Here is an 11,854-nt window from a genome sequence, read left to right on the forward strand (position 1 = left end):
CGTTTGGCGAACTAGCCAACTTTTACAAACAAAAAATTAAGTTGAATTTTTTTCCCATTTTTTCATTAATAGAGGAAACAAGAATTTTTAAAAGAATGATAAATACGTAAGAACAAATAAGGATATATTAAGAAAAAAAAAAAAATAATAAAATAATAATGAGGCGTAGAAGAAAAAAACTAACGTAGATGAACTTTTCTTAAAAAGTGTCAAAGAGACATAATTTTTTGACAGTTCTACTGTATGAACTAAGAATAGCGCCAAAAATATGTTGTATATGTACATGTGCGTGTGTATGTATGAATATATATATGTATACATTAAAACATATTAGAAAAAAATGTACAAATAAAAGCATATAATAAAAAGCATAACTAAAAGCACATGTAAAAACATGGATAAAAAGCCGTTTTCTTAACGAAATGTTAAGTAATTAACAAAAAAAAAAAAAAAAAAAAAAAAAAATCATTATCTTCAAATGATGACAATTTTATCTTATTTTTTTTAAGGTATTATTTAGCAAAGTTAAAGGGACGAAAATAAAGCAATGTATGCGTAATATATAGCTTATAAACGTTTAAATAGAACTGCTCCACTAAAGATGTTTTAAAAATAGTAGCTTGGCTTTTTAAAAAGTTGGAACATACAAAAAAAGGAACGTGCTGCGAACGATTGCTTCTTTTTTTTTTTTTTTAAATACCTTCTTTGCAAAATTAAGACGTTTATTTTGAGGATTGGTAATTATATAAGAAAAAATTTAAATGCAGAAGGGAAAGAGTTGAACAAAAAAAAAAAAAAAAAATTCTTTAAACGCTTCAAATGCTTCAAATGCTTCAAATGCTTCAAACGCTTCAAATGCTTCAAACGCTTCAAATGCTTCAAACGCTTCAAATGCTTGAAACACTTTAAATGCTTCAAACACTTTAAAAAACGTGTTCGAATTATTTACATGAATTCAGACAAATGGAAAAGTCTACCATGGCAATGATCAAATCATTAAAACGGTAAACATTTCTCCAGAATAGAAAAAAAAAGGAAATACATACACGTAAATATATAGGCACATACATATATACATACATATATACATACATATATACATACATATATATATACATATATACACACATATATCCATGCATATATCCTTACCTATATCCATATGTACATCAAATGCGGGAAATTTTTTTTTAAAAAGGGTAATATGTAACCTGCTACGAGCATTGAATAAATTAAATGTCATATAAAAAGGGAAAAAAATAAAAAATAAAATAAATACAGCAGGAAAAATAAGGCTGATATAACCAATGGACAAATTTAATTGATGATAATATAAAACGAAACAAGGAAATTAATAAGAAAGTGGAGAAGTAAGTACGTACATGAACATGACATAAAAAATTGAAACCGATGGTGTACATACGTGACATACCAAATTAATCTCCTTCAAATTTTCAGAGAACTTGCAGCTCATGGTTGCAAAATGGACACTGCTTGAAGAGGAAATATTTTTTAAAAAAGCAATTTTCGGTAGTGATAAAATAATAGCAAAAAGAACAAAAATATATGAAGTTTATACGAATTTGTAAATTGAATGTTAACGTAGAATTTTCTTCATCAAATATTTGTTTACTCATATTTGTTACAATACATATGGTCGGTAATGTAAGATAATTTCTGTATATACAACAAAATGTTATCATACATTTATTAAATATATGCTTATTTTTACATATATAATAATTATTATATAAATTCGATATGCATACCTTTCCACAAAGAAGGCAGCTTACTTTAAAATATAATTTCTCAAATATATAATGATCAATATGTAACATACTCATTTTACTTTGTACTACTTCATACATTAAAACAAGGTACTTTTCAAAAGTGATTGAATCAATTGTAATATTTTGTATATGTAATAATTCGCATGTTTGTTCTATATTTGTCTTATTCTTATCATCTTTTGCATAAATTTCCCAGAAAAATTCAAATATTCTCGTTACTTCATTTGTTTTGTTTGCCTCCTTATTCATTTCCTCCTCTTTTCCTTCATTCATATCATTATTTAATATATCCTCTGAACAAATAAAGATATAAAATAAGTAATAAAAATTAAGCAATATTAGTAAATAAAAGTAATCCATGTTATTTTTTCTTATATTATAATTTACGTTCACATACACATTGGTGTTATTTATTCGTAATGTATTTAACATAATGTAAAGTGTTTGACACAGATATATATTTACGTAAATATCTAGCGAAAAACTAGTATTCCCCTTGTCATTATCTGTTCTTGTCTCATTTAATATTACATTAATATACTTCTTTATTTTGTGCACATAGTACAAGCATTTCTGTAATGGCAAGCAGTTGGTCGGAACAATATTGTCCTCTTTCACTACTTCTCTATTATTGCTACTGCTGCTGATGTTGTTATTACTATTGATGTTGTTATTACTATTGATGTTGTTATTACTGTTAATGTTGCTATTACTATTGATGTTGTTACTGTTAATGTTGTTATTACTATTGATGCTATTATTGTTAATGTTGCTATTGCTATGGCCATTTCTAATGCTATTACTACAACTGCTACTACCGCTATGCACATATTCTACACCAAGTACGTGTGCTTCACCTCCTTGGCTGTCCTCTTTGCATACACACCCAACACATTCGCTGTTACACGTTGCGTCCTGCTTCTCACCCTGCTGAGATAGCCTTACGTCATATTTCCCCCCATCGGATGGGTAAATATACCTAAATTTCTTCCTATACTTTCTTGTATTTTTATTAATTAAAAAAAAAGTAATGTGAGAACTGAAATTGTCATTACTAAGGCCATATGTCTTTAGACAAAAATTATACATGTAGATAAAAAATGAACATGAAATAGTGTAATAATTTCTTATATTAATTAATTCATAATTTTTCAAAAAGGTATTTTTTGTGCATTTTTTTTTGGCTATAAAGGGAAACAATTCCTCTTTACACATTTCGTTGTATATTAAATGAAAAAAAGAAATACATGTATGAACATAATTATTTTGAAAATAATTTAAGACTTTGAGAAAGTAATAAAAATTCATTTTAATTTTTTTTTTATTTTTTTTTTTTTTATTTTCCTCTAATTCAAAATTTTGTACACACTTGAAAATATTTTCATACGTAACGTAATCTTTTATAATATTTAAAAAATTGAAATGACTATGTAGATCACTACAGCTCATTAAATTTTTGTCATTTATTTTATTCTCCTTTTCATTTATTCCAACGCCATTATTTTTTTTATTTATTAAAAATAAGTCATAAAAGCCAAACAAAATATATTTATATTCAAAAAAAAATGTTTTATCCTCTCTTTGAGTAAATAAATTTACATGTACATTTTTTAATATATCATGAAAATATGCTTCACCATATTGTGATATGATCACATTTTCCCTCTCTTGGTTTTTTGTATTATTTAAATCGTCTTCTCGGAAGGTGGAATATTTGCCTTGGTTATTTATCTTATTAAACAATGAACTAATTCGTTTTAAAAGCTTGCTGATCGCTTTAACATAATTAATAATTAAACACTGATTGTTTATGGACATACTTATATTTTCATACTTCTTTTCTTGAAAATATATGTAAATTATATTCTTAAAAGAACTCTGTTCAATGTTGTATAATATTAAATTATTGATTTTTTTTTTTCTTTTTTTTTTTTTTGATTTTTTATTACTTCTTCATTAAAAGGAAAGAGTAAAGGTGTGAACAAAAGTTTTCTACAAATATCTCCGTTTTTCATTTTTTCATTCTCACTTAAAAAAAATTCAAACTTTTGATTTTTAAATGAGCATATATAATTATACTTTTTGACACAGAAATTTTGATAAAAGCATATGATTTCAAACAGTATGAAGCTTTTATTTCGGTTTTTATTTTCATTGTACTTTTCAAAATTGTATTTATTTATCACAATATTGCATATCACATTCTTAGCACTCTTGTAATTTGAGAAAAAGTCGTCTGAGTTGGAAATAATATCACTTGACATGGTATCCTTGGAGACGATTCCATCTGCTGCGTTTAAATTTAAGGTGCTAACATTTGCGGTGTTTACATTTTCGACATTTACATACGCACCCGCTCCATTTGTACTACCTCCATCTGAGGAAGAATAACTGACTAACTCCATATCTACCCCTCCTTTTTTCCTCCTCAAAGTTATTACTAAGAAATCACATTTACACGTAATTATAACAGACGTGTATTTATATACGTTCTCGTGGGTATATTTGTAACGGTCTTTTTTATTTTGATAAATGTCTGTACTTTGCATATCACTGAAAATATGATTGTTGTCCTTATTACAGTTATTCGGGTTATAATCTTCCTGTACTTGTTTTTGATTTCCACATGATACACAAATTAGAGAGTCATTTAAAACAGTTCTGCTCTTTTCATATGTATTATTTTCCTCCCTTAAATACCTTACTTTATTTTCTCGTTTTTTTATATTTCTTAAGGCACTTTTTGAGCTTTCATCAAAATTGTTATTTTTACCTGTCTCATTAAGGTCAATTTTATCATCACATTTATTAAATGAGAAAACGCTACGAGCTATTAAGGCATGCAAATATTTCGAATTAAAATTTATTACATTTATTTTTTTGTATGTACACGTCTTATTTAACTGAATGCGATAATATTTATTTACATTAATATTAAAAGTATTTTCAAAAAAGATACTACGTAGTTCTAAATTACAAATAAATACACACACAATTCCTTCGTTTGACAAGCAAAATATAGTAAAAGTATAAATTTTTTTTTTTTTTCCATTTTCACTTTTCTTTAATTTGGTAAAATAAATATTGCGTATGTAATCATTTATGGAAAGATTTTTAAAAAGGAAAACGCACAAGAGCTTACAACTCAAACCATAATATAAATTATTTATAAAAAAGGTATTGGTCTTGAATATATTTTTGTCTACATTATTTAAATTGAATTGTTTATTACACAACTCTAGTTCTTCAAAATAGGGGAAAAAAGCCTCATTGTTAGCACTACTGTACGCGTTATTGTTATCGGAATTTTTATTGGCATTGTTATCTGCATTGTTATCTGCATTGTTATCTGCATTGCTATCTGCATTGTTATCTGCATTGCTATCTGCATTGTTATCTGCATTGTTATCTGCATTGTTATCTACATTGTTATCTGCACTGTTATCTACATTGTTATCTACATTGTTAGCATCATTATTACCGCTACTATTATAATTATATATGACCATTAAAAATAAATTATTCTTCACATATTTTATACATAAATTAAACGTCAGGATATATTTTTTTTTGTCTTTTCTTATATATTCATATTCAACAATAGTACTTTTTGAAAAATAGTAATCATAATAATATGAGGAATAAAAATCAATATTTTTAAACATGCACTTTTTTACACTTAATTTTTGTTCTCTTAAGTATTTTGTTCCATTTGAATATTTAAAAAAAGGATATTCTTCAAAGCTCCTTTTTTCGTTCGTATTGTGCGTTGAGTTCATTTTTACCATAATGCCCATTTCATCCAATTTGTCCACTTCATCCACTTCCTCTATTTCGAATATGTCAACAAGGTTAGCACTATCCTTATAATACTGTACAAAACATTTGTTAAAATTTAAAATTTCAAAAAATAAATTAAATTTACGCCCCTTAATATATCCAAAAAGTACGTCATTTTTTCTGTTTGTTTGCACAAAGACATAATCGCTCGAATTTACATCCGGTACATGTTCGAAATAATTCTTTATTTCCTTGGCTATTTTTTCGTTAAGTGTTAAAAATAGCTTTTTCACGAAATTCACTTTTTTAAATCTGCAGGGAGGGGGGAAATAATAAAAAAAAAAAAAAAGGAAAAAAAAGGATAAATAGTAAAACAGCAAAACGGAGAAATAACAAAACAACGAAACAGAGAAATAGCAAAATAGCCAAACAGCACAATGGACAGGGTATGTGAACAAATTTGGGCATGAGCACTATTAGGAAACTGTCTTAAGGCTAGTACACACATGGGCTTAAATTACATTTGCATCATTTTAACTTGTTAACAGTTCATTCAACTTCAACCCTTTATATTTTAAGCAAACATCTGTACATATATATATGCGCATATAAATGGGCTCACACAAAAAGATTTCACAAGCGTACCCATACATACATAAATACATACATAAATATATATACCCACACACACATATGTACACTCTTACATTTCTATGTGCTCCACCCTCTCGATGGCCTCTAAAATAAATTCCTGCCTCGAATAATAATTTCCGCTTTTCTCTTCTTGTGATTCAACATTTACATTTGAATATTTCTTCAAGTAATTTAAATAGTCAGAAATGTTTATATTTATGTGCGAATAAACATTTAAATAAATATGAGGACAAAATAATGATTTCGAATCGAATAAGTGATAAAAATTACTACTCTGAAGTAACAGCTCTTTTTCATTTAATTGTAAATTTGTTTGATTAAAATCAAAGTAAGTGTTCCCCTTTTTTACTAAATATCTTTTATAACGCAGAATTGAAGAAAATATGATAAAATTTCTCTTCTCGTTCTTAATTAATTTATTATCTTCTTCCTCAACATCATTATTTTCCCTATCTCTTATATTGTTTTCATCATTTAATTTGTTATTATATTCAAAAGAGAGCTCATTAATGTTGTCATTTTCATTTAATTTATCGCGTTCTTCAATATTATCACAAATATTTCTTCCTTGTTCTTCCTCTATTCGGCTTATTTGCATTATCACTTTATTTATATACTTATAAATTTATTTATTCACTTATTCATTTATTTATTTTATTTTATTTTTTTATTTATGCCGCTGGCCTCTATCCGTTTGAAGAAAATATTTATCACCTACTACTTGAAGCGAACTGCTTATTCCTTAATGTTTAATTTCTTCCGTTTCCTATTTCAATTTATTCTTTCTGTGATACTACAACCATTTTACTACATCACATCAGCCGTGTGCTCCTTTTCAAAAATTGAAAAAAAAAGAAAAGAACTAATAAGCCAATAAACTAGTTATGAATTCTTATTAACGTCTGTTCAGATGGTTTAATTCGATTTAATTAAATACGATTTGAAATGCGCTCTATATTATATATTTAATAAAGTAAATAAAACACCAAAAAATCTTTTACCATATTACAAGTACAAACATGAACGAATTATATGTATGTGTTTAATGCGTACGTTAAGTCTGCTTCATTACCTACGTAGAAATACAGAACTATTTACAACTATTTAAAATACGATTCCAATTAATAATAAATGAAAATGCTTACAATAAAAAAGGAATAAATATTTTTATTGTAACCATATCCATGAAATTTATCTTATATTTTGTACTACAAAGAAAATGGGTATTAAAGAATAGCTCATGAAGTGAATATGTTGTAATTTTATTAAAAAAAATTTAATGACAAAAAATTAGGGTAAGGCGAAGGAGGTTCCCTTCTAGGCTTGTGGACTGTATAATACGTGGACACATATATACAACAATAACACATACTTAACGAGAATTATATAAAAAAAAAAAAAAAAAAAAAGAAGAAAGGAAAGAATGGACTGAAAGAAAGAAAATCACGAGGAAAATATAATAAAAAGAAAGCATACAGAACTCTCAGTCGGTGAGTTTAAATTAGGTTTAAATTAGGCCTAAATTAAATGGTAGAATTAACACGAAAAAGGTAAAATAATAAAAGAACAAAACAAAAAAAAAAAAAAAAAAAAAAAAAAAAAAAAAAAAAAAGAAAAAAAAAGAAAAATGTAAAAAGAAAAAAGAAAAAAGAAAAAAGTAAAAAGAAAAAAGTTAAAAAAAATTGATTTTCATTGCATAATTCCTATTAAAAAATTTTATTAAAAAAAAAAAAAAAAAAAGCTACAAAAAGGGCTTGATACAAATTCTCCTTAAAAAGTTCTTATTTTCTTTTTTTATGAGTAAAAGAAAAAAAAATATAGCTTAAAAATAAATATTTCTTTTCGTGTTATATCTAGAACAACTACCTTTTAAGCAAAAGTACCGCACACAATAAAGAATACGTGTGTTGGGGAGGGGGGGGTAAAACTCAATAACACTTTTTGAACGAGGTGACAAATTACATGGTTTTATGTTTACAGGAAAAAGCTTCGTAAATATTATGAACTCGAATAGTGTATATATAATATATATATATATATATTATATATATATTATATATATATGTGTATGTATGAGCACATTTTAAATATCGATATCCATTTGTCAATTGATTCTTTTATAATTTCTGGAACTTAATATTGGGCTTTAAATATAAGTGTGAACTTTTAGCGGTAAGTTTTTAGCTTTTACTTTTCCTCTTTCCCCATTTTCATAAATAAAAGAATGCATAAAAATAAGGTACATTAAAATGTAAAAAGGGCTTTACACAAAAAAAAAAAAAAAAAAAATTATATATATACATATATGTATAGGATGCGACAGGAAATGCAGTTAACGAGGCAATTTCTTTTTTCCTTTTTTTTTTTTTTCTTTTGCCCCATCAAGTTTACGTTTATTCCTCTTTTATTTCGAAGTTTTATATTTTTCTTTTATTTTTCAAAAAGATTAAAACATTAACACGTAATAGGGTATACATTTATGTAATTTTATAAATGTATTTTCTTTTGTTTAAGCATATACATATTTGCGTGTGTAAATGTTGTGAGTAGTACATATATTTTTAGTACATATACATACATATACATACATAAATATATGTACCCATATGTACATATAAAACATATATATATGTAAATGCAAATATATTTGTACACCCCAGTCACCTGTACTTTTATAAGCATTAAACATGGCGAACAAGAAAGCGGAGGCAGCTCGAAAGGCATTTTACGATGACGATGTAGAAAAGTCAAAAGAAGCACATGATTTTTATCATACTTTAGATAAACATGGAGAAAACCATAGTCTTGATAAAGACAATTTGAAAACAATAATTTTTGGAAGTCTAGATGGAATAATTACAATATTTGCTATAGTGTCAGGTTGTGTAGGAGCCAAAATAACACCTGCACAGGTCATAATTATTGGTATTGGTAATTTATTTGCAAATGCAATTTCTATGGGCTTCAGTGAATATACAAGCTCAACAGCACAAAGAGATTTTATGTTAGCTGAAAAAAAAAGAGAAGAATGGGAAATAGAAAATTGCCCATCAGAAGAAAAACAAGAAATGATTGATATTTATATTAATAAATATAAATTCGAAAGTGAGGATGCAAGAAATTTAGTTGAAATAACTTTTCGGAATAAAAATTTTTTTCTTGGACATATGATGTCAGAAGAACTAGGACTTATTGTTACAAATGAAGATAAAAATGAGTCTCTAATTAAGGGAATTATCATGTTTTTAAGTTTTTGTGTCTTTGGTTTAATTCCCTTATCAGCTTATATAGCATATACAGTATTTTTTGAATATACAGATTATAACACTTCCTTTATCGTGGTTTTTGTTTCAACATTAGTAACTTTATTTATTTTAGGCTTATTTAAGGTACTTCCAAACTTTTACGTGCTTATGTTTGTGTGCGGAACTGCTACAACTTGAGGACATACGTGCACACGCTGATATATATACATATTCCTGCATATATATACGTGAACATATTTGTACTTACGTATAGATACATGTACATACATACATCTACGTTTACATACTTGTACCTATTTATACCAACATATACGTACATGTACACATACATGCCTGTGTTCACGTACATGTATATATTTGCATACGCCCCTACACGAGTACATAATTTTTACCACATTTGTACATAATTTTTATCACATTTGTACATAATTTTTCCACATTTGTACATAATTTTTCCACATTTGTACATAATTTTTACCACATTTGTACATAATTTTTCCACATTTGCAGTCGCAGTTTACGAATCAGAAGCCTATTAGCTGTGCCCTTTGCATGGTCTTCAATGGTTCAGTTGCGGGAATGGTACCGTTTTTATTAGGAATAGTTCTTAAAAATAACATAGCAGACTAATAAGAAGCTGTTACACATATATGCGTAGCGAAGTCATAAAATTGCATAAGTTTTCCTTTTTTCAATTTTGTACTATGTATTATTATTATTTTAAAAATATCCTGACCTTTTTAATGATTTTATTTTAAATTTCTTTAATATATATACACTTTTTAATATCCTTTTCTTTTTCTTTTTCGTCTCATTCATTTTGCTCGTATGATGGTTATTACAAAAAAAAAAAAAAAGAAGTCTGCAATATATATATGTATATACACGTATACGTATGTATGTGCATAAGTATATATGTGTGTATGTATGTATGTGTGTGCGTATCTTAATATTTCTTGTTTTTTCCTTTTAAAGGAGGAAATAAGAAAGATACTCTATAACTTTTAATTACTGTAATTTTTCAAGTGAAATATTTATAACAAAATAACGCCTTTTTATCTATAATCTATAAAAAAATTTTCTGTTCAAAATAAAGTTTTACTAAGTAAAATTATAAGAAAAAAGTATATATTAAAATTCCCATTTTTGCAGCTTTAACAGGAAAAAAAAAAAAATTTTTTTTTTTTTTTTTTTTTTTTGCTTTATTGCAAGTAAAAAAATATTCACATTTTTATTATTATTGGATTATATGCTTACTTCTGAGATCCATAAGTGTCCCTAATATTCGCAATTCTATGAGATTCTCAAAAGAGTTTGGTAGACCATTTTCTTAGCATGACTACATTTCTACCTTTATATAAGTACATATATATTTATACGTATATACATGTATATATATACATTTATTTATGCATCTTTATACCTGCTATTACTTATACATTGGGCGCATTTTCAAGGAGCCATTTTCAAAAAGGTGCTACTATTTTGCAAATGCTTCCAATAACGCTTAGAGAAAACATAAAAACTGCTTAAGCGAATGGCTTTTCATTTAATTCTAAAAGACACTGTAACTATGTTCGCATTATATTCCTTTTTTTTGTAAGAAAAAAGGGAAAAAAACGTTCTTTTTCTGCTTATAAATGCATCATGAAATTTTGATAATTTTATTAGAACTTTCGAAAATTAGGCAAGATACATTTATTTTATAAAAAAAGATATTAAAATTTTGAAAATGTAACTGTTTAATATTTATTTGTGAACATGAAAAAAGAAAAAAATATTATAATAAAAAGTAGAATAAAATAAAAAAAATAAATAAATAACGGTCAAAAGGGCTAAAATAAATCATACGTTATTAAATTTTTAAGCATAAGCACACCTCTGAGAAATATTTGCAAATAATTAAATGCCTATTCTTGTGATTTTGAATTGTCAAAAAAAATAAAATAAGAGTATTCATATAGAAGTAGAAGAACATGATTAATATTCGTATGAAGAAGTAAAAGAAGCAAGGGATGAGCAAAACAACAAAGCGGCGAAGCAAATGTTCTACCCATTCTTTAAGCTAAATATTGTCGATTTTACGTCTTGTTGATGATGAACTCCACCTATAAGTACTTTTGTTAACAATTGTAATGACATATAATATTAGGCATCATTTAACAATACTTCTAACTGTCTCTTCTTTTACTTCAAATTTCAGTTGTCCTATTTAGCTACCTGCGCTTTGTGCTTCATTTTATGAGTACATTACTTTTTTTATATTTTCTATACATATTGAATTAACTATATGAACCATATTAACCACCTAAACCGCATTAGCAGCATTACGCACAATAACCACATCATCTACGTTAATTATAC

General features: G+C 26.3%; 2 protein-coding genes across 2 annotated transcripts; one reads left to right on the top strand and one right to left on the bottom strand.

Moving 5' to 3' along the window:
• Window positions 1-1,454: 1,454 nt before the first annotated feature.
• MKS88_005629 (uncharacterized protein) lies at window positions 1,455-6,822 on the bottom strand (the record flags this gene model as incomplete). Its single annotated transcript, XM_067218909.1, has 4 exons — window positions 1,455-1,490; window positions 1,794-3,741; window positions 3,870-5,882; window positions 6,278-6,822. 4 exons carry the CDS (start codon window positions 6,820-6,822, stop codon window positions 1,455-1,457), a joined length of 4,542 nt encoding a protein of 1,513 aa, XP_067070837.1.
• A 2,089-nt stretch (window positions 6,823-8,911) lies between these two features.
• MKS88_005630 (vacuolar iron transporter) lies at window positions 8,912-10,120 on the top strand (the record flags this gene model as incomplete). Its single annotated transcript, XM_067218910.1, has 2 exons — window positions 8,912-9,613; window positions 10,007-10,120. 2 exons carry the CDS (start codon window positions 8,912-8,914, stop codon window positions 10,118-10,120), a joined length of 816 nt encoding a protein of 271 aa, XP_067070838.1.
• Window positions 10,121-11,854: the final 1,734 nt, after the last annotated feature.

Source organism: Plasmodium brasilianum, chromosome 14 (genome assembly GCF_023973825.1).
Source record: "Plasmodium brasilianum strain Bolivian I chromosome 14, whole genome shotgun sequence".
In the NCBI taxonomy this organism is placed as follows: domain Eukaryota; phylum Apicomplexa; class Aconoidasida; order Haemosporida; family Plasmodiidae; genus Plasmodium; species Plasmodium brasilianum.